At 44.9% G+C, this 23,733-nt stretch overlaps 1 protein-coding gene across 3 annotated transcripts; it reads left to right on the top strand.

Annotated features, from left to right (window-relative positions):
- The first annotated feature begins 18,086 nt into the window (after window positions 1-18,086).
- CDKN2AIP (CDKN2A interacting protein) lies at window positions 18,087-22,961 on the top strand. 3 transcript variants are annotated; one of them, XM_021938964.2, is made up of 3 exons: window positions 18,087-19,242; window positions 19,714-19,813; window positions 20,265-22,961. In XM_021938964.2, exons 1-3 carry the CDS (start codon window positions 18,971-18,973, stop codon window positions 20,271-20,273), a joined length of 381 nt encoding a protein of 126 aa, XP_021794656.1. In that variant the 5' UTR covers window positions 18,087-18,970; the 3' UTR covers window positions 20,274-22,961. The 3 variants fall into 3 exon arrangements, with proteins under 3 accessions (XP_021794656.1, XP_003899444.3, XP_017814727.2); XM_003899395.5 differs by having other exon boundaries at window positions 18,589-19,242; window positions 19,714-19,844; XM_017959238.3 differs by having other exon boundaries at window positions 18,607-19,242.
- The last annotated feature ends 772 nt before the right edge of the window (window positions 22,962-23,733 follow it).

Raw genomic sequence — 23,733 nt, 5'->3', positions numbered from 1 at the left:
CACTCAGTATCCATGGAGGGTTGGTTCTACAATGCCCCAAGTCAGATACGAAATCCCCTGATCTAAAATGGCATAGTATTTCCATAGAACCTACACACATCCTCTTGTACAGTTTAAATAATCTCCAGACTATTTATAATACCTAATACAATGTAAATGCTACATAATTTACTGTTTTACTATATTGTTTAGGGAATAACGACAAGAAAAAATCAGTGTATGTTCAGTTCAGACACAACCACCATTTAAAACACAAAAAATTTCCATCTGTGGTTGGTAGAATCCATGGATGCAGAATCCAGGGATATGGAGGGCCAACCCTACATCTTTATGTATTCGAATTAGTTAGGACGGGGCTTGGAGAGCAAAAGAATGACCCAAATAATTGTGGCTTAGCCAAGATAGATTTTTAAAATATTTGCATTCATTTATTTTTATTTCAATAGTTTTAGGGGTACAAGTGGTTTTTGGTTACATGGATGAACCGTGTAGTGGTGAAATCTGGGTTTTTAGTGCACCCATCCCTGGAATACTGTACATTGTCCCCAATAGGTGATTCCTTATTCCTCACCCCCTCCCACCGTCCCCCCTTCTCTGTCCCCAGTGTCCATCATACCACTCTGTATGCCTTTGCATACTCATAGCTTAGCTCCCACTTACAAGTGAAAACATCTGGTACTTGGTTTTCCATTTCTGAGTTACTTCACTTAGGATAATGGCCTCCAGTTCCATCCAAAGTGCTGCAGAAGACGTGATTTCACTCTTTTTTATGGCTGGGTAGTATTCCATGGTATACATATACCACATTTTCTATATTCATTCATTGGTCAGTGGGTACCTGGGTTGGTTTGATATCGTTGCAATTGTGAATTGTGCTGCAATAAACATAAGTATGCAAGTTTCTTTTGATATAATGACTTCTTTTCCTTTGGGTTGATGCCCAGTAGTAGGATTGCTGGATTGAATGGCAGGTTGGTCTACTTTTAGTTCCTTGATAAATCTCCATACCGTTTTCCATAGAGGTTGTACTAATTTACATCCCCACCAATAGTGTATAAGTGTTCCCTTTTCACGACATCTGTGCCAAATTCTTTCTTTAAAAAATTTTTAATAAGGGCCATTCTGACTGGGGTAAAATGGTATTTCACTGTGGTTTTCATTTGCATTTCCCTGATGATTGGTGATGTTGACCATTTTTTTCACATGTTTGTTGCCAAGATAGATATTTCACTGTCTTATGTTCAAGAAGTCTGGAGGAGGTCAGGTCAGGACTGGTCTGGAGCTCCCTGGATTCAGGACTCAGGCTCCTGCTACCTTGCTGTCTCTGCCCTTCACAGCTTCCACTCCCAAGAATCTTGCATGGCCCATCTTGCTCCCAGAGCTCCAGCCAGCAGCCTGTATTACAGGAGGAAGAAAGAAACAAGTCCCAGAGAGCATCACTCCTCCTTTTAGAGGTTACTTCCTGGAAGCTGCTACTTCTGTGCATATTGTATTGCCAGAACTGCAGTGCAAGATCAAACCTAACTCTAAGGTGTGATGGGAAACATCATTATTCCAGGTGACCATGTGCCCAACTCAGCATCACAGGCTTTGTTACTGAGGAAGGCAGGGTGGATGGATATCAGAAAACAACTTGCTCTTATTTCTGTCAGATAAATTTCCAGAAGTAAAATTGTTGTGTTGAAAGGTACATGCATTTAAACATTTTTAATAAACACTGATAGATACTTTCAACAAAGGCTTCAGTAATTCAATCCCAGCAACAGTGAATGAGAGGATCTACTTCCTTACTCACTAACATGGATGCGGGCAAGATTCTTTTTTTTTTTTTTTGGCAGGAGGGGAACGGGTGGCGGGGGACGGAGTTCTTGCTCTGTTGCCCAGGCTGGAGTGCGGTGGCTCAACCTCAGCTCACTGCAACTGCTTCCCAGGTTCGAGCAATTCTCCTGTCTCAGCCTCCTGAGTAGCTGGGATTACAGGTGCTTGCCACCACACCCGGCTAATTTTTGTATTTTTTTAGTAGAGATGGAGTTTCACCATGTTGGCTAGGCTGGTCCCAAACTCTTGACCTCAGGTGATCCACCCGCCTTGTCCTCCATAAGTGCTGGGATTACAGGTGTGAGCCACCATGCCCGGCTGAGATGCAGGCAAAACTTTTTTCTTTTTTTAGATGGAGTCTGGCTCTGTTGCCCAGGCTGGAGTGCAGTGGCACGATCTCCCCTCACTGCAAGCGCTGCCTCCCGGGTTCACGCCATTCTCCTGCCTCAGCCTCCCGAGTAGCTGGGACTACAGGTGGCTGCCACCATGCCCTAATTTTTTGTATTTTTAGTAGAGACGGGGTTTCACTGTGTTAGCCAGGATGGTCTCGATCTCCTGACCTCATGATCTGCCAGCCTCAGCCTCCCAAAGTGCTGGGATTACAGGTGTAATCCAGGTGTGAGCCACCGCGCCCAGACTGCGGGCAAAACTTTTAAAGACTGATAATCTGATAAGCAAAAGAAGCTATCCCACTGTCGTTTTGGTTTGTATTTATATGATTACTAGTAAAGCTTAACCTCTTTTCACATACTTACTTGCCGTTTTCTAGTACTCTTCTATTAACTGCCTTTTTTTTTTTTGACAGGGTCTCACTCTGTCACCCAGGCTGGAATGCAGTGGCATGATCTTGGCTCACTGCAACCTCTGCCTCCCGGGTTCAAGCGATTCTCCTGCATCAGCCTCCCAAGTAGCTGGGACTACAGACGTGCACCACCACGCCTGGCTAATTTTTGTATTTTTAGTAGAGACAGGGTTTCGTCTTGTTGGCCAGGCTGGTCTCGAACTCCTGACCCTGGGTGATCTGCCCCTCTTCGGACTCCCAAAATGCTAGGATTAAAGGCGTGAGCCACTGCGCTGAGCCAAAACACAGTTTTAAAATCCTTGCTATACAGAATGTCAATGAGGAATCCTTTGGTTGCAAGTGGCAGAAATCCCCCCCAAACTAGCTTTGACAAAAAAGGGGTTCATTGGTATGAGAAAGAAAAGTAACTCAAAGTGGCCGGGCGCGGTGGCTGACACCTGTAATCCCAGCACTTTGGGAGGCCAAGGCAGGCGGATTACAAGGTCAGGAGATCAAGACCATCCTGGCGAACACGGGGAATCTCAGTCTCTACTAAAAACACAAAAAATTAGCCAGGCGTGTAGGCGGGGCCTGTAGTCCCAGCTACTCAGGAGGCTGAGGCAGGAGAATGGAGTGAACCCGGGAGGCGGAGCTTGCAGTGAGGGGAGATTGCGCCACTGCACTCCAGCCTGGGTGACAGAGTGAGACTCCGTCTCAAAAATAAATAAAGAAAGAAAGAAAAGAAAAGTAACTCAAAGCAACCCTAGGCAAAAGATGCAAAATGTATCAGGCCCAGAGACATATGAGTATGAGACTTCAGTCGTGCCCCCTGCCATGCCCCAGGGCCCTCGTTTAAAGGCATTTTGTCCTTTTTCTTCCTTGTAGTTTCCAGACTAGCTGATAAATGGCCTAAAATGTTATTACAGATTAAAGGTGAGGTGGCTCATGCCTGTAATCCTAGCACTTCGGGAGGCCGAGGCCGGCAGATCACTTGAGGTCAGGCATTAAGACCACCCTCCTGGCCAACATGGTGAAACCCCATCTCTACTAAAAATACAAAAATTAGCTGGAAGTGGTGGTGCACACCTATAATCCCAGCTGCTCAGGAGGCTGCGGCAGGAGAATTGCTTGAACCCGCGAGGGGATTCCCGTGGTTCCAGTGAGCCTAGATTGTGCCACTGAACTCCAGCCTGGGTGACAGAGGGGACTCTGTCTCAAGAAAAAAAAAAAAAAAGGTTATTACAAGTTATATAATGTGACCCTCACCCATCATCTTCTTTTTCCTAGAATTCGTGATACAAAGAACAATGTGTAGTGAATCAGTAGCTTATTTTCATGTTATTTTAATGAACCAATGTAAGAACTGCCCCTTCTTTTTCTCTTTAAAAACTTACTGGCAACTGGCCGGGTGCGGTGGCTCACGCTTGTAATCCCAGCACTTTGGGAGGCCGAGGCAGGTGGATCACGAGGTCAGGAGTGGTCACAAGACCAGCCTGGCCAAGATGGTGAAACCCCATCTCTACTAAAAACACAAAAAATTAGCCGGGCCTGGTGGCACGTGCCTGTAGTCCCAGCTACTCCGGAGGCTGAGGCAGAGAATTGCTTAAACCTGGTGGGGCGGAGGTCCCAGTGAGCTGAGATCGCGCTGCTGCACTCCAGCCTGGGCGACAGAGGGAGACTCCATCTCAAAAAAAGAAAAACACAACAAAACTTATTGGCAACTGCTGCTAATCGAGCATACATTCAAGACAACTGCAATCTGTCTCCCAGGTTGCAGTCCTCAAATTTGGCACAAATAAACTCTCTGCTTATATTAATTCTGCCTCAGTTTCTTTCTCTAGGTCAATAGGATCATTGATAACACTATCTAAAACAGTACTGCCCCAATGAATAACCTCTCTGCTTATATTAATTCTGCCCCAGTTTCTTTCTGTAGGTCAATAGGATCATTGATGACACTATCTACAACAGTACTGTCCCAATGTGTTTCTTTTTTCTGTGACGGAGTTTTGCTCTTGTCACGCAGGCTGGAGTGCAGTGGCAAGATCTCGGGTCACTGCGACTTCTGCCTCCCGGTTCAAGCGATTCTCCCTGCCTCAGCCTCCCGAGTAACTGGGATTACAGGAGTCTGCCACCACGCCTGGCTAACTTGTATTTTTAGGAGAGACAGGGTTTCGCCATGTTGGCCAGGCTGGTCTCGAACCGCTATCCTCAGATGATCCACCTGTCTCGGCCTCCCAAAGTGCTGGGATTACAGGTATGAGCCACTGTGTCCAGCCCCTAATGTGTTTCTACTTCTGTTCCTTTCTCTTTAATAAAACGTATCACTATAAGAATGATCTGTAGGTCTACATATCCATCCATGCGTGCATCCACCCATCCATGCACCCCATCCATCCACCCACCCACCTATCACTATGTCTTGGTGTTTTCTTCACCAGAGCTTCACAAGGACCGAGACTTGTTCGCTGTTGAATCCCATTGCCTGCACAGAGCAGATGCTGACACCTGACCCTCGCTCTCTCCATTTCTGGGTTCTGTAGCTGCCTGCTCCTTCACGATTGCATTCCACACTCTGTATTCTGTGCATCCAAAGGATACACACATTCTTTTCCCAGTTGTTCCAGCAAAAGTCTCACAATTGACTTTCACTGACCAGGCCTGGGTGATGTGTCCCCTGGATCTAGTGATTGGGGCCAGCCCCATACAGACCACAGGGACTGCGAGAGGGAGAAGAGCAGAATCCTGGGGAAATCAGGGAACTGTTATCAGACGAAGGGGGACAACAACACAGATCCATTCTTTGGTCAGGCTGCTTCAACCATTTAGGAAGAGGTCAAGGAAATGTATAGACACAGACACACTGAGGGCTGTAAGAATTCACATGTGACAAACGTTACGGTGGAACAAACAGGAGAAAAGCACAACCACTCGGGCCGCATCCCTCACCAACGATTTCTTCTTTCGCAAATGTTCTAGTGTTTGTTTTCTTTCTCACTGCGATCTCCTAAGTCCAGCTCTTGTCAATACACATCCCTTAATCGAATAGAAATGGTGTATTATTAACAGTAGCAGTATTTATCAAACATCCACAAAATGCTAGGCAAGATGCTAAGATATGCATCAGGATTATCTCATTTTTAAATTTATTTTTTATTTTTATTTTGAGACAGGGTCTCACTCTGTCGCCCAGGCTGGAGTACAGTGGTGCAATCAAGGTGCACTGCAGCCTCAACCACCCGGGCTCAAGCGATCCTCTCACCTCAGCCTCTCGAGTAGCTAGGACTACAGGCGTATGCCACAACGCCTGGCTAGTTTTTGGATTATCTCATTTTATCCTCACAACAATCCTAAGAGGTAGTCACCACTGTTGTCCCATTTTACAGATGAAGCAAGCAAGGCTCAGAAAGGCTCAACTCCCTTGAGGTCAAACAGCTGGCACGCTGAGAAGGAGATCCTCGTAAGCTTGGAAGCTTTTCTGCACGGGCAGGGCAGAGCAGGCAGAGCAGGACTGGCTTGAGTGTGGGACCGCAGAGAGAAGGAACTCTTAAGACACAGGGCTGGGTAGGGTCTGCACCAAGAAGGATGGCTTTCTCAGTCCCCCAGGAGCAGGGGTTTACTGGCCTCAGGGGAGCTCAGGGCCTAGTCAGCAGACTCGAATGCAATCCCTTAGGAATGCCTAGCGTCCCCCACTGCCTCTCTCCTCCCTTCCGAATCCAGAACTGTGAGAACGACCAGGAGAAACGGACTGAGCCCCAGGCCTGCGCTTTGGAGAGGCTGCCAGGGTGTGATTTCCTCTGCACTGCTTGGGCCTCTGGCACTTCCTGCCAGGCAGGAGATTTCTTGAGACTTCAAAGGCGGCACACAAGAGGAGTGTTAAGCAGATTGAGCACTAATAAAGAACTAACGCCTAGCACAATCACAGCTTCCCTGTGATTCCTGAGTGGCGAAAGCACAAAGAAGAAATGAAAGTCTCTCGCTAACCTTGGGAGAAGCTAAAACATCCAGGAGCAGATTCTATGCACAGTAACGTGACAGAGTTCACAAAAAGGTTACATTCACATTTAAAGCCACCGAGGCCCATGCTCAGCCGCATTGAGAGAGGTATCACCATACCCAGAGAAAAATGGCCTCCTGTGGAAAAAGCTAAAGTCATATCATGCATATTATTCTGGAACAAAATAAGTAGAATAATATACCTTATATTTCTAGAGTGCTTTTACTGTTTAAGGATTTTAATACAAGAGCAGCCAACATTATCTTGTTGCTTTCTCGCATTTCCTTTCTAAAAATTTCCTTTAGTATGTTCAAAACCACCTTCTTGCTTCCAGAAAGTCGTAAGAATAAAATTACATTTCTCTCTCTCTCTTTTTTTTTTTTTTTTTTTGAGACAGCTCTGTTGCCCAGGCTGGAGTGCAATGGTGCCATCTCAGCTTACTGCAACTTCTACCTCCTGGGTTTAAGTGAGTCTCATGCCTCAGCCTCCCAAGTAGCTGGGATTACAGGCACCCACCACTGCACCTGGCTAATTTTTGTGTGTGTATATATATATGTATATATGTAAAAAATATATGTATATTTTTAGTAGAGATGGGGTTTCACTATGTTGACCAGGCTGGTCTTGAACTGCTGACCTAGGTGACACGCCTGCCTTGGCCTCCCAAAGTGCTGTGATTATAGGCATGAGTCACTGCGCCGGCCGAAATTGCATTTTTAAATGTAAAAGCCCCTAGAAGGAAGGAGACTAAATACAGTTCCCAGGCTCCATGCATCTCTCCCCACAGTCCTACATGGGTCTCCATGTTGAAACCTCAGGGTGAGGGGGAGGGCAGGGGAGGGAGTCACACATCAGTGGCCAGTGTGGCTCTGAAGGAGGTGCTGCTATGTGGTTAAAACTCTTCACATTGTGGTATGTACAGTCTCGTGTTGTTTTCTTCTTGCCTTTTCAAGCATTGTGAATTCCCCAAATGAGTTTAACTGTAAATCAACTTGGATCCTGGATCCTTTCTTTGTATCTGACTAGGGGACTTCAAGTGGTAGCCTTGACTAGCCTTTTCTCTTCTGGAGACCAGGCTCGTAGAAACAGTACTGACCTGGAAATTGTGTTAGTCACCGCTAAACGGCCTCTCTGAGCCTCAATTTCCTAATCTTTCCTAAATTTCCTAAAAATGAGGACACAGCTTCAGTTACCCCTAAGGAACCTGCCTATAAAAGAATTCCATGAATCCATGATGTCATAAGACAGCAGCCCCCCACTTTTTTGGCACCAGGAACTGGTTTCATGGAAGACAGTTTTTCCATGGATGGGGATGGGGGGTGGTTTGGGGATGATTCAAGCACATCACAGTTGTTGTGCACTTTATTTCTATTATTATTACATTGTTATATATAATAAATAATCACACACTCACCATAATTAGAATCAGTGAGAGCCCTGAGCCTGTTTTCTACAACTAGATGGTCCCATTCGGGGGTGATGGGAGACAGGGACAGATCATCAGGCATTAGATTCTCATAAGGAGCTCACACCCCAGATTCCGCACACCCCAGATCCCTCACACCCCATATCCCTCACACCCTAGATCCCTCACACCCCAGATCCCTCACACCCCAGATCCCGCACACCCTAGATCCCTCACATCCCAGATCTCGCACACCCCAGATCCCGCACACCCCAGATCCCTCACACCCCAGATCCCACACACCCTAGATCCCTCACATGCGCAGTTCACAGTAGGGTTCTCACTCCTATGAGAATCTAATGCCGCTGATATGACAGGAGGTGGAGCTCAGGTGGTCACGCGAGCAATGGGGAATGGCTGCAAAGACAGATGAAGCTTTGCTCACTTGCCAGCTGCTCACCACCTGCTGTGTGGCCCGGGGTGGTGGGGGGACCCCTGTTATAAAAGAATTGAAGTGTTTAGAATTGAGTAATTCGATTTGAATTACTTTCCAGTTTTTTCTAATAGTTCTTCCCTCCATCCCCCAATGGGTATATGACATCTCCTCTCTCTGAACCAGTAACTCAAGCATATATGAGCTCTGTCTTGAAAGACAACCAATGGTGATGCTAAGTCCACAATGCTATGACCCAGAGCCCCTGAGGCCAGGCCAGCGTCCAGTGAGCAGCGGGACAGTCCACACACACCAAGCTCCTCTCGTGAGTCTAAGCTGAAGCCATCAGCCGCAGTGTCTGACTCTACCTACTTGCTTACTAAAACGTGCCACCAGAGGCCTTCCCCCATGATAAGAAGTAAATTCACAGCCTTAGGGGTGATATAACCATGTTCTTTTCCCTTCCTTTCTAGTCCTAGTTTCAGGTGGCAGTGATAAAAGGAGTGTTCTCCTCTTAAACGGTAGATCAGAAAAATAAATGAATGTGAATAGATATCCCCCGCTCTCCTCAGTCTGTATCAAAGCCCTGGGGAATCCATTTTTACCACACTGAGTCTCACTGAAGTCAACAGCGTAAGCTCCTGCATTCATTTCCATGGGACTCGGCATTGTGAAAATAATTGGATTGCACTGCACCCTAACATTCCTTTCAGGAAACAGAAAATGTGCCTTTGCTAGTAGGTGTGGTGAAAACTCGTCGGAGTGCTGGTAGGTTTCACCCTGTGTTTTCAGTATTGTCTTGTCAAGAGCAGTTATTATCAAGTCCCAAATGAGCCTGGAAGTACAACCCTCAATGAGGTGTTTAAAACCGCCTTCCCTACTGAGAAAGAAAACACTGCTTTTGTTCTTGTTTTTAAAATTAACTGCATAGTATTACCACTATCAATGAGGTGTTTAACATCAAAATTGCCTTCCCTGGTGGGAAGAAAAACACTTACTTTGTTTCCTTTCTTAAAATTAATTGAGGTTTTAAAAAACTTATCCTTATTCAATCAAGAGTCGCATAAAAGGGAGAAGAGACGAAAATGGGATTTTAAAATGTTGTCTTTGGTGGCCCATCCAAGATTGTCAGCCCATTCTTCCTGCTTAGGCCACTTGCTGAACACTTTTCTTTGCCTTTGCTTCATTTCTCCCCCATTATATTTTATAACCTCGGCCTCATCGGTGTAGTCCTTGGTAGCGAGCTAATCATGAGATCTTTGCAGGAATGACTACATTGATCCACGTATTGGTTTTTGTGTGTTTGGTTGGTTGGTTTTAAGATGGAGTCTTGCTCTGTCACCCAGGAGTGCAGTGGTGTGATCTCGGCTCACCTCTACCTCTGCCTCCCGGGTTCAAGCAATTCTCCTATCTCAGCCTCCCGAGTAGCTGGGATTACAGGCACATGCCACCACACCCGCTAATTTTTGTATTTTTAGTAGTGACGGGGTTTCACCATATTGGTCAGGCTGGTCTCAAACTCCTGACCTCGTGATCCACTGGCCTTGACCTCCCAAAGTGCTGGGATTACAGGAGTGAGCCACCGCGCCCGGCCTGATCCACATATTCTTTATTAGTTTGCAAATTTTCCACAAGGCTGCTCTACCTATTCTAAAAGATTAAAGAAATTGCTTATGAAAAGTTAAAATCAGCCTGTAGTATTAATATCTAAGGGGGCTTTGGCAAATATGGCTAACGATGCTCCCTTCCCTCATTTCCTCAGGGGATTCTAGGGGCGGTTCTAACCTTTAAAACTGTCTCTGCCTCTGCTTGAGGCATGGGAGTTCTATGGTCACTGTCTTTTACAAGATGCAGCAGAATAGAGAAGGCAAGAGAAGCAAAACCCTGACTTTTATGGGCATAATAACAGTAGGTTTCGGAGGACAAACGAAGACCCAGGCTACCTCATATCCAGATAAGAAATTATCCAGTGGAAAGGAAAACTCGAAGGGTGAGGGGGGAAGCTAGGGAATTCGACTGCTGGTATGGTTCCCTGAAGAGAGGCCCCTTGTCCTGCCTACCTGTACCTCCAAGGCCAAATTGTAACGGGGCCGGGGGCGGGAGGTGGGGCAAGAAAGGGAAGCAGAGAGGTGGGGAAGGATGATGGCAACCTTAGAAGGTTTGGGGGATCCATGAGTAAGGTGACAATGCCCATTCCCAGTAGAAGGCAGCGAAGCTGCAAGATCTGGAGCATCCATCCCTTCTCCCTGGCACGGCACGGAGGAGTAGACTAGAAATGACGGCGTCCCATGTGTGGGCAAGTGAACTGAGAGGGCCTCATAGAGAACCTGTGCTCCCCAGCACAGGGCAGTAGGCGACAGAATGTTCACCCGTGCCTGAGAGAGGCAGGAGCACAGCAGGGAGAGTCGCCTGACCTAAAGAGGCGCTGCTCTAGGCATAGGGAGGAAGCAGCAGTGGCCTACGTGGGCCTAAACCTGGTGGGAAGATGGCTATTTCAGGAGATGCCTGGGAGCACCGCACCTTGTCCCTGACCCTGCCCTTGTGCCTCAACACTGTGTCAGCTCCCTGGAATGGATACTCAAATTCGTACAGGAGAAAGTAAAAGCTTGAGGTGACTGAAATTAAGTTTCCACCATTTGGTAGGATGGGACGTTAAGATAGAAGACAGACTGAGGCCGGAAGCGGCAGTTCGCGCCTGTCATCCCTGCACCGGCTTGAGCCTGTCATCCCAGCACTCTGGGAGGCCGAGGCGGGTGGATCACCTGAGGTCAGGAGTTTGACACAAGCCTGGCCAACGTGGTGAAACCCTGTTCACTACTAAAAATACAAAAAATTAGCCGGGCGTGGTGGTGGGCCCTTGTAATCCCAGTTACTAGGGAGGCTGAGGCAGGAGAATTGCTTGAACCCAGGAGGTGGAGGTTGCAGTGAGTGGAGATTGTGACACTGCACTCCGGGCTGGTGAGAGAGCAAGATTCCGTCTCAAAAAAAAAAAGGAAAAAAAGAAAAGAAAACAAATTTAGTCAGAGAAAAATATTGTAGCTACGTTTGTTTACACACCTTGAAATTATGGACAGAGATTTGTACCTACCATACTCAGGACGTATTTTAAAAAAATGTTATCTGCATAAACGAAAAAGAAACAATTATTAAACTTTGTCAATATTACCAAGTAAAATCTAAGATGTTTCTAAAGTTCATTAATTGGATTTAAACTATGTGCCTTTATATACATCATCTCATTTACTTCTTATGATTTGTAGGTACTGGTATCCCCTTTTACAGGTAAGGAAATGAAAACTTAGAAAAGTGGAATAATTTGCCCATGGCAACAATGATGGTGATTAGTAGAACCAGAATTCCACCTCAGGAATGTCTGACTCCCAAGTCTATATTCTTGACCACTAAATTAAGCTCTATGCTGTTCTTTCCTTTGGCTTTCTAGATCCCTCCAGGAACACTCCTTTCTTCTTCCTCCGCTGCTCACATTTACAAGGCAATCACACATTCATGAACTGCAGCCCTGGGTACAAAAAGCACAAATTTTTTTTATCCTTCCTGCTCCTAATTTCCAAAGGGCCCAATAATTAAGTGGATTATTGTGGTTATAATCTTAGTTTTTGGATTTAACAAGTCTTTTTTTTTTTTTTCTTTTGAGACAGAATCTCACTTTGTTGCCCAGGGTGGAGTGCAGTGGCGCCATCTCGGCTCACTGCAATCTCCGCCTCCTGGGTTCAAGTGATTCTCCTGCCTCAGCCTCCTGAGTAGCTGGGATTACAGGTGCGCACCACTATGCCCGGCTAATTTTTGTATTTTTAGTAGAGATGGGGTTTCATCATGTTGGTCAGGTTGGTCTCAAACTCCTGACCTCTGATCCGCCCACCCTGGCCTCCCAAAGTGTTGGGATTACAGGTGTGAGCCACTGCACCTGACCGGAAGTCAGTAGAACGACTATATTCTTTGGTTTCCTGTTCTTGCTCTGCCATTAACCAATTGTTTCAGCTTGGACAATAAGTTAACCACTCTGAACCTAGGTTTCCTTGTCTATGAAATAAATGCAATCTCTAAGGTCTTCCTCCAGCTTAAACTTTCCATGATTCTGAAGAATCAGGATCAAGTTTACTGTTTTATGGGAAGCTGAACTGCAGTTCTCCAAATACTAACTCTTCTCTGATCTCCATCTCTTTCCTACATTTAAATCTCCCACATTCTGGGATGAGGGATAGGTGTAGAGCTTTACAAAGGGATGGGAAAATAAAATCTAATAATATCTCACCTTGTTGGCATGAGGAGGAACATGAAGACTAAAAAGATGAAATTGTCTTCAGTAAGGCTCTATGAAACAGCATATAAAAATGTAAAAATTAGTATAAAAAGGTTTTTCACTTTGGCTAAAATGGAAGCCATCCTGACAGCAGTGCCTCTTAGAATTGCCTTGTGTCATTTAAACCTGCTTACTACTATCGTTTCTTTAATATCTCTTCTGGTATTTGGCCATCCTTCTGTTCATATTGTTGTTATCTCCATTTCCTTGAGTGTAAATTCTTTTATTTATTGAGTTTGTTATTTTCCTTTCATGATACTGACCTTACTCAGATATTTTATCATTCTTAGGGCTAGTGCATGACTCAGACCTGTACAATCATTTCATACACCTGACTAGAGTGTTTATGTAAGGGATATATGACTCAACAGGACCAAAGAACTCCCAACAGAACCTTAGGACGTTGGCAGAAACTACCAGAAAAGAGAAGCTCCCTTGCTCCTGAAGTTGCTGAGCTATGAAGAATGTATGCTGTGAGCTAACAGGAACCCTTTTGCCACTCTGTAGGAAGAGCTTGCCTGAAACTGTTGAGACAAGAGAAACAGGTTTCCTGACTATATTGTTTCAGTACCCGGATCCCACAGTCTACCTCGGGACTCTCAATAACACGGCCAATAAATTCCCTTTTTGTTTCAGCACAAGCCATTTTAAATAATAATTTTTTGTCACTAGCAACTGAAATTAATCAAACGAGAATGTGTGAACCTGTAGAGAAAGTCCATAGTTCTCTAACTTCACATCAGTAGATGCCCAAGGGGCCTTTTTGTTTTTTTGAGATGGAGTCTCACTCTGTCGCCCAGGCTGGAGTGCAGTGGTGCGATCTCGGCTCACTGAAACCTCTGCCTCCCTGGTTCACGCAATTCTCTGCCTCAGCCTCCCGAATAGCTGGGATTACAGGTGCCCGCCACCACGCCCGGCTAATTTTTGTATTTTTTTAGTAGAGACGGGGTTTCACCATGTTGGCCAAGCTGGTCTTGAACTCCTGACCTCAGGTGATCCACCCGCCTCAGCCTCCCAAAGTGCTGGGATTACAGGCATGAGCCACCGCATAGAGGTCAATTGCGATACTACAGGAAAAGAAGGTAAAGTGGAGTCACATCTGATTTCCATTTACATGCCGGTTTTAGAAACTCACCCCCATGAAAGGTATAACTTCACAATCTACTTAATCCTCACAGCAGCACACAAATTTATTAACATTTATTAATGTTAAGGCTTAATGTAAAAACAATGGCGTAAATCCTGCAGATAAGTAGGAAAACTTCAGAATTATCTATCTGTTGTCAATTTATCACGAGAGATTGGATTTTATCCTAAAGGCATATTTTGGGAATATCCAAATATCTGCAATATAGTCTCTCCTTCAGAATTTTCCTACATGATGCAGAAATCAAGAGCTACCTGCCTGAAGTTGACAGATTAAAAAATGATGATTAAGTATAATATCTGAATTTATGACAGGTAGCCAACGGGAAAACAATAAAAGATAACAAAAATTACGAGAAAAAAGGGTTAGCATAAATGATATGGATTTCTCAGCTTCAACATTCAGGAGTGAAATAAGTACCGCTTAAAGTTGAAAAATTAAGAAATGGAAGTATAAGCACTTAATTTGGAGTTATGAAAATAATCACCCAAAGAAATCAAGAAGAAATGACATGAATGCTGATGTCTACCGAGGGGGACCAGGGTGAGGGACATTGCTTGCTTTCATTTATGCCTCTTTTTTCTATTTAGATGTTTCATTTTTGTGTGCACACATTATATTTTCATTTTATTTTATTTTATTTTTTGAGACAGTCTCTCTTTATCGCCCAGGCTGGAATGCAGTGGCGCGATCACAGCTCACTGCAACCTCCACCTCGTGGGCTCAAGTGATCTTCCCACCTTAGCCTCTCGAGTAGCTGGAACTAGAGGTATGTACCAACACACCCAACTATGTTTTGTATTTTTTGTAGAGGCAGGGTCTTGCCATGTAGACTAGGCTGGCCTTGAACCCCTGGGCTCAAGTAATCTGCCCACCTCAGCCTCCCAAAGTGCTAGGATTACAGGCGTGAGCCACCACGCCCAGCCTGTAATTTTAAATTGGCCAAAAAAACTATGTTCATCTAGGCAGCCTGCTCTTCTGCCCTCTAAAATATGCATTGCAAGCATTCTCTGCACCATCAGATGGCCTACATGTCAACTTCCCAGTTCCAAACTTACAAAAGTCTTCTTTTAAAATAGAGGAAGTGTCTGCCCACCTAAGGTTAATCTGTCTGCCTGTGTGTGAATTCCAGCCACACCTATGTCTTCAGAAATTGCTAATTACCCTCTTTCTCGTCAGGATCCTCAAACTCTCCTTTTCTGTGAGCTGCCTTCAAGCAGTGGAGGACACGCTCAGCCTACTCCCATCTGAAACTGAAAAGCCACCTTGACCCCATGACCCTGTCTAGCTTCCTCTCTCTTCTCCCCTTGACAGCCAAATATCTCCATTTCCGACTCCTGAACTCACTCTGATACGGAGTCTGCCTTCATCACTGCAGTAAAACTGCTTTGGCCAAGCTCACAGGTGGCTCTAATCCCTAATCAGACTGTCACTACCAATCTTCCTCCTACTTGATTTCTCGAAGCTTCTGACAGAGGGGATCACGCTTTTAAATTCTTGCTTGGATTTTCAGGACATCCCACCTTGTCACTGTCATTTGGCAGATTTGTGTCCTCACACATCATTAGCATAAAAGATTTCCCCTCACCATGAAGTATTTCTCACATCAAGTCATAACCTTGGCCATAACTGGAGTATTTGCTCCTCACAAGCCTCTGCACTCCACGTGCAGATCTTCCTGCCAAAGGCTTTCTTGCGTCCACAGTGACATCCAGGAACAGGGGCAATCCCTTCATGGTGCTCCACGGGAAAGCCACCTGCAGAAAGGCCAGCTTGCTGCTGGAATTTTTATTGGATGTCTTCAGACAGATATGCTACAGCACGTTTCAGTGAATGGACTTCCACTTACAGCAGAAAATTTAATCTTGTGAACTCAGTCACTTGTTTGAAACTCAATTTGGGATGATGGTGGCTCTTTCTCAATTCATTAGAATTCTCTCCCTTTTCTCCTCTGAGTAGATTTCTAGTGAGGGCAGTGGAGGGGAGAAGCTTGGTTATCATCCTAGCCTTGTCTCATGCTTTCTTCCCTGTGTACTCTGCTGAGAGTGTAACTGCCTGACCTACCAGCACAAGCAAGGCAGACTGATCATTTCAGGAGAGGTTGAGGGTCCTCTCCTGTTGATGTGGCCTGATGGGCACTGGTCTGATGACTTGCTAAAAACTAGTTGCATCTTCCTTTGCTGACAGGCTGACCACCCCCAGCCTCATTCAATTTGGACCCTGGTGCTTGGTAGGCACTTCACCATTCAACTCTTTCTTGGGAACCTTTTGGATCTCCTCTAGGCCCTGTTGGATATGTGTGTAAATGCGCGCACGTGTGTGTATATATGTGTATATATACACATACACACATACGTATATATACACACACTTCTGTGTTAGGGGCAAAGGAGGGAGCCGTATAGTTGGTGATCAAAGCTACAAAAGGCCCCTCTATGTTCATTTCTAAAGGCCAAGGCATACAGATTCAGAGCACTATTGCGCTGTCTTCTGTCAGAAACTCGGGCAGAGCCAAGTCTTTCTACTCTTAGACCCAAAATCTACTCAGCAATTTATAACAGCCAACACTTCCCTCCTTGCATCTTATTCCCTAATCCCACAGATTTTCCTAGCTATCACCTAAGTCCTCTCACCTTTTCTCTCAGAACATCTCCCCCAGCTCAGAGAGGAATTTGTCTCTGTAGGTGGGAGGGTCTTTAAAAAAAAAAAAAATGAGGCGGGGCACAGCGACTCATGCCTATAATCCCAGCACTTTGGGAAGCTGAGGCAGAAGGATCGCTTGAGATTACGAGTTCAAAACCAGCCTGGACAACATAGTGAAACCTTGTCTCTACAAAAAATAAAAAATTAGCCTGTCATGTTGGTGTCCACCTGCAGTCCCAGCTACTTGTTCATAGTCTTTGAATCTTTATATGCAAAGTCAACTTTTTAAGAATCAAAAAAGAAAAATACATGTATCTTTTCTGCCAAGCACCAGCTTTTTGCAAATGAGTACTCCACCTTTCAGACTCTATTGCTTTTATTATAATTTAAAACAAACTTTGAAATTCAGGCTCTATTTGTTCTCCCTTCAAGGCAATGAAGCCCATGAGTGGGAGGAAGCCTACAGGGCAACAACAAAAAAAGTGAGAACGTCATTATTATTATTATTTGAGATGGAGACTCAGTCTGTCACCCAGGGTAGAGTGCAATGGCGAGGTCTCGGCTCACTGCAACCTCTGCCTCCTGAGTTCAAGCGATTCTCCCGCCTCAGACTACCCAGTAGCTGGGACTACAGGCACGTGCCACCACACTCTGCTAATTTTTGTATTTTTAGTAGCGATTGGGTTTCACTACGTTGGCCAGGCTGATCTCAAACTCCTGACCTCATGATTCGCCCGCCTCGGCCTCCCAAGGTGCTGGGATTACAGGCGTGAGCCACTGCGCCCGGCCGTGAGAACATTCTTGATTTAAAATTCACATATATAATCTAGGTATGCGATCATAGCTTCTTTTACTTGCTATGGTCCATGAAAGGAGAAATCATAATTTCTCCACCTTTTAAATAGCCAGATTTCTGCAATCCGTCCACCCCCTCTAGATTTTCAGCAATTATCTGTGAAAAGGAGGAAGGAATAGCAAACTAGAAGCAAAATCATAAGCTTCAAAATTTCTTTGTGCCTCCGTTTTTATGCAGTTTCTTTTGGTATGGCAGGAAAATGGACAATATTGTTTTCATACAATAGCTGTATTTTGTTCCAGCATGCGCATAAATTACAGAGTTAACCTTATCTGACCTTACCTAAAGCGACCTTTTTTGCTTGATTATTCTGATTCATGCATTTTTACATCAGTCTACATTTAGTGAAAGAAAAAATTCATAATTTATATCATTTAACGTATTAATCTTAAAAGTGCATGTATACCTGGAATGGAAAACGTAATAAGCAAGCTAGCAGTTAGAGTACTTAACTGTGGGAAACGTAAAGTGGAAAAAAATATATAGAAGGAAAATATAGCTCTAACAGGGAGAGGTTTGGGGCCCCACAGATAAATAGGCACATTTCCACTCCACCTCCGGACATCTGCCGGTTGGTGGTAAAGTTGCTGATTTTAGGAAATTCTAGAGACAGAATGTTGTCGGGGTGGTGGTGTGCTATTGACCAAAACAGGAAGGCAACGCCTGGATTAACTAGAGACCTAAGAAACTGCGGGAACAAGCGCAATCGCTGCGGGGCCAGGACTAGCTTCGAAGGCAGCAAGCCTCACAGCAACACGGAGCCGGGTCCTCGTGTGACCTTGCTATGTAAGGAGACCGGCACCCTCATCCTCTTGACGGCGCCGAGACCCCGACGGCCTCGGAACGCTTCGCTGGGGCACACTGAAAGCAGCGCGAGACGCACTTCCCGACATTCTATAAACTTGGAGGCCGGCTTTTGTTTGTTTTGGCCCCGCTCACACACACGCGTCTCAGAGCGGGGACCATAGGCCCCGCGGCTGCTGGCGGCTCAAGGTCCCCCGGGACGCCGCCCTGGAGGACTTTGCCCGCCGCGCCCGGCTGCCTCCCTTGCCGGGCCCTGCCCCTCTCGCCTCTGCTCCCGGCGCCGCAGCTGACCCGGCGCAGGAGGAGGGCGACAGCAGTGCGTGGCGTCACAAAGCGAGGCCAGAACGCCTGGGGTTCCGCCGCGACTCGGTCGTCCCGGGGCAGCCCGACTTGAAATCCGCCCTCACAGGGAGTGAGACGCCCGACGCCCGCTCGCCCCACCCGCGGGGTCCCCTCCGTGGCCTGACCGGGACGCAGCGTCGCGGCGGCCCCGGCGCCGCAAAGCGTCCTGGGAGCGCCGGCTCGCGCCGGAAGAACGCGAGGGCGCGCGGCGGCGGCGAGGTTATAAAAAGGAAGAAGCCGGCGGCGGGCGGAAGTGGGCGGTTCGGCTGCTCCGGGCGCTGTTGTTTGGTCTTTGGGCCTCTGGAGGGGCGTTATCTGGAGGGCCGTCGGTGCAGGCCGCAGTGACAGGGCTGCTCTCCCGGCGCTCCGTGCCTGTCTCCCGGTGCAGCTGTGCTTGCGGCCTCCGCGGCCTGCAGGCCCAACATGGCGCAGGAGGTGTCGGAGTACCTGAGCCAGAACCCGCGGGTGGCCGCCTGGGTGGAGGCGCTGCGCTGCGACGGCGAGACTGACAAACACTGGCGCCACCGCCGGGATTTTTTGCTCCGCAACGCCGGGGACCTGGCCCCCGCTGGCGGCGCTGCCTCCGCTAGCACGGATGAAGCTGCCGACGCCGAGAGCGGGACCCGAAACCGGCAGCTGCAGCAGCTCATCTCCTTTTCCATGGCCTGGGCGAACCACGTCTTCCTCGGGTGCCGGTGAGTGAGGCAGCGTCCCTAACCAGCACGCCCCGTTTTGTCTGCCACCTGCAGACCGGCGCTCGGCGCCCTCCGCGGGACCGGCCTCGGCGGGGAGGGGAAGTTGTGAAGCGCGGGAATCTGCCGGCCCGGCTGCCCTCTAAGGGTGAGAAGGGTGTCCCTGCGAGGAGCCGACATGATTCCCGGACGTCTGTGTGCCCCGTGGTGTGGGGGGAGCTGCTGATAGGGTTGCTGGTGTTAGGGGACAACGCTCTTGGGGACGGGTGCTAGATTTAAGGTTAGTGAGGAGGTGCCCTGCCTCGTAGACCCTGGGGCACTTGTTTATGGAGGTCCAGGAAACAGTTCTTGGCGGTTGGTACACTTTCTTGATTGCAGCCAGGAAATGCAGTTCCTGTGGCCTGTTTTTTGCAAAGCACAAATAGGACCTTAGAAAAAACACTTTTTTAAAAATGACTTTTTCTTCTTTTTCAGATACCCTCAAAAAGTTATGGATAAAATACTTAGTATGGCTGAAGGCATCAAAGTGACAGATGCTCCAACCTATACAACAAGAGACGAACTGGTTGCCAAGGTGAAGAAAAGAGGGATATCGAGTAGCAATGGTTAGCAGATCATAGATGTGAACATACATAGGAGTTTAGAGCATAAGTTTGATATAATTAGGAATTATCGTTATTAATTTTTTTAACAAGCCAGAATTTTTATGTTATCAATAAGTAATAAAGTTGGAATGTTAAACCTAAACTATGTATCTGTGTCTTTAGGCTTTGAATTTGATAGTTTGCTTTGACTGCTTTAGATTTTGAAGTGTCCACTGTTGTCTGATGCTGTTTTTTTTTAAAATATTAGACATTCGTGATGTTATTCAACACTGTTTTAAGAAATTAATGACTCCACACTTTTTAAAGAAACGATTAGTCTTGAAATATTTTCACTTTGTGCCTTTATTTTAATGTGTATTTGTCTCACCCGTTTTATACGAGGTATTCTTAGTCATGTATCTATGTTTTTCTTCTTTTTAGAAGGGGTAGAAGAGCCATCCAAAAAACGAGTTATAGAAGGGAAAAACAGTTCTGCAGTTGAGCAAGATCATGCAAAAACTTCTGCCAAGACAGAACGTGCATCAGCTCAGCAGGAAAACAGTTCAGCGGGTACAGGGGCGGCCATCAAATCAGAGAGTGGGAACTCGGCTCGGAGCGCTGGCATCTCCAGTCAGAATAGCTCCACAAGTGATGGAGATCGATCTGTCTCCAGCCAAAGCAGCAGCAGCGTTTCCTCTCAGGTAACAACGGCAGGATCTGGGAAAGCTTCTGAAGCAGAAGCTCCAGATAAACACGGTTCTGCATCATTTGTTTCCTTGCTGAAATCCAGTGTGAATAGTCACATGACCCAATCCACTGATTCTAGACAACAAGGTGGATCACCTAAAAAGAGTGCTTTGGAAGGCTCTTCAGCCTCAGCTTCTCAAAGCAGCTCAGAGATCGAGGTGCCCTTGTTGGGCTCCTCAGGAAGCTCAGAAGTAGAATTGCCACTGTTGTCTTCCAAACCTAGTTCAGAGACAGCTTCAAGTGGGTTAACTTCCAAAACTAGTTCAGAGGCAAGTGTTTCATCATCAGTTGCTAAAAACAGTTCCTCATCAGGCACATCCTTACTGACTCCCAAGAGCAGCTCTTCAACAAGTACATCGCTGCTAACTTCCAAAAGCACTTCCCAGGTAGCTGCGTCACTTCTAGCTTCCAAGAGCAGCTCCCAGACCAGTGGATCACTGGTTTCCAAAAGCACTTCCTTAGCAAGTGTGTCCCAGTTGGCTTCTAAGAGTAGTTCTCAGACTAGCACCTCACAGTTGCCTTCTAAAAGTACTTCACAGTCAAGTGAGAGTGCTGTCAAATTCTCTTGCAAGTTAACCAATGAAGATGTGAAACAGAAGCAGCCTTTTTTCAATAGACTGTATAAAACGGTGGCATGGAAGTTGGTAGCTGTTGGTGGCTTTAGTCCCAATGTGAATCATGGAGAGCTTCTAAATGCAGCTATTGAGGCTCTGAAAGCAACACTGGATGTATTTTTTGTCCCACTAAAAGAATTAGCAGATCTGCCTCAAAATAAGAGCTCTCAAGAAAGTATTGTTTGTGAATTGAGGTGCAAGTCTGTGTATTTGGGCACTGGCTGTGGAAAAAGCAAAGAAAATGCAAAAGCAGTTGCATCAAGAGAAGCATTGAAGTTATTTCTCAAGAAAAAGGTGGTGGTAAAAATATGTAAAAGGAAATACAGAGGCAGTGAAATAGAAGATCTAGTACTCCTTGATGAAGAATCGAGGCCTGTAAACTTACCTCCAGCATTAAAACATCCTCAAGAATTACTATAATGTGTCCAAAATATCACTGCATACAATATCTGATATTTGAAGAGAAAAACTGACTTTTGTACAGCATAAAACACAGGCTTTCACAAATTTTGTATTGCTTTTTTTCCAGTTTTGCAGAAAATTTACATTCTAGTTCTCTTCACACAGTAGAAGTTGTAAATAATTTATGAATGACAGTACACATTAAAAGGTATGCATTAACAGCATATTAGTATGCTGTTTTATTTGCTGAAGAAAATACTGTCTTCTATTTTTAATGATACGTTAGGTACGACGTGTAGTTCGGTAGAGTTCTAAAATTTTTGTACTACTTTCAATTTGGTGAAAACGTATTAAGTTGTCTACCATGTTTTCTTTTCTAGCTAAATAAACCACATCAAAGAAAAGGGACCACAGTATTTGAATGTTTGAAAGTCTGTAAAGCTTAAGGTTTTAAAAATGTTGCCCGTAATGTTGAACATGTCTGTTAAAAAATAAAAGAAAAAATAGTTGCTTCAAACTATTTTTATGAGAAGTTGTAAGCATTTTTTAGATATAAAGCAGTATAAAGTACTTATTGTTATTTTATTCTGAAGTTGTTTAAAATTCACCATGACTTTGACCGCTGCAGATTCTTTAAGCGGGTTAATTTATGTTTTGAGGTGGAATACAATTTACACTTTTTCTTAAAGACATGAATGTGGGTTTCTATATTAAGCATATTTTGTGACTACTATTAACAGATTGATTTGTTTAGATATTAAATGCTTTAAGCTATTTTACCTTTTCAAGAAGTTGTGTTTTTTTTCTCCAAGTCAGAACCAATTCCTGCAAATAGGCTTCCCACGACTTGTCATTATAAATTAGACAGCCAGGTAATTGTGTGATATACATCTTTATTTTATTTTTTTACAGCAACTTCCTGAGCCAGAGTAGCTGCAAAGCAATTCCCTTCAATTTTCAAATCTAGAACTGGATGGTTTTTGTGTTTACGAATCTTTTAGAATCCTGGAAAGAACAGAGAGCCATGTTCAGCTCTTGATAATGAGCCTATTCAATTTAACTACATTCGTTAGTAATGAAGTGGAATTTTGTTTTTGTCTTAGGTGATTCTGCCTGTGTTTGTCATTGTATATTCTGTTTACTTTGCTTCAAACTGGCCCCAAGATGTTATTTTTGTGGTTTCTGGCTTTCTAGATTCTATTTTTAGATACTGCACATTGAGCAATAATGGTGATAATATACAGAGAAAAGAAAGACCTTTCATGGGCCAATCGTGTTGGAATAGGAAAATTGAACGTAAGCTTAATTTAAGTATGTAGCAGTTACTCCTATTTTGTATTCTAGTAATAAAAACGATACTTTTTTTATGCTTGAATTACATAATCAGATGTTTTTATTTTACCATATAACCTTTAAAAATGATTCATTTTTGAGGGTATTTAATTGGATACCAAAGCTAAAATCTATATACTGTAGTGGGTTGCTTTTATAGATTGCAGGACACAATAACATGAATGTATTGTGAAAGCACTTTTAGTTACCTCACTTTCCTCAGTCTTGGAATGTGTATTTTGTGGGATAATGATTATCAGAAAAGCAAAAATTACAAAGAACAAATAAATTTAATATATCTAATTAGGTGGTTTGGTAATTTCGTAAATTGGCTTGTTTCAAGTTAATATGAAGGTTATTGAAAATATTTTATAGTGACCTTTGATGTGGAGGAAGTTGTTTAGTGTACATTTATGATAATCCTATTTAAAACCCTAGAAAAATACTCTTGGTTAATAACATTTAAAGAATCCTGATTTAAGGGAAATGCATATTTTAGAATTCTGTTACTGAGAGTGAATCCTGGCTCTGCCTTTTACTAGACATGTAACCTCTGGGAATTTAACCTTTTAACCTTACTTCATCTGAAATAGGACTAATAGCTGTCTCATAGAGCATGACTGTTAGAAGAGATGATATATTTAAAGTGCCCAGCATGGTGCAAATATCCCATGGTTTACTTATGTATTCTCATTTCCTCTTATGAGGAGCTCTTCTCATTTGGCCTACTTTTCAGATGGAGAAACCTACACAAAGTAATTTGGTCAAATAATTCAAGGCCATGTCTGATTTCAAAACCCAAGCTCAAGTATGTT

The sequence above is a fragment of the Papio anubis genome, chromosome 3 (genome assembly GCF_008728515.1).
Source record: "Papio anubis isolate 15944 chromosome 3, Panubis1.0, whole genome shotgun sequence".
Classification (NCBI taxonomy): domain Eukaryota; kingdom Metazoa; phylum Chordata; class Mammalia; order Primates; family Cercopithecidae; genus Papio; species Papio anubis.
Note: the sequence above shows the minus strand (reverse complement) of the source record. Positions and strands in the feature narration are given on the sequence as shown.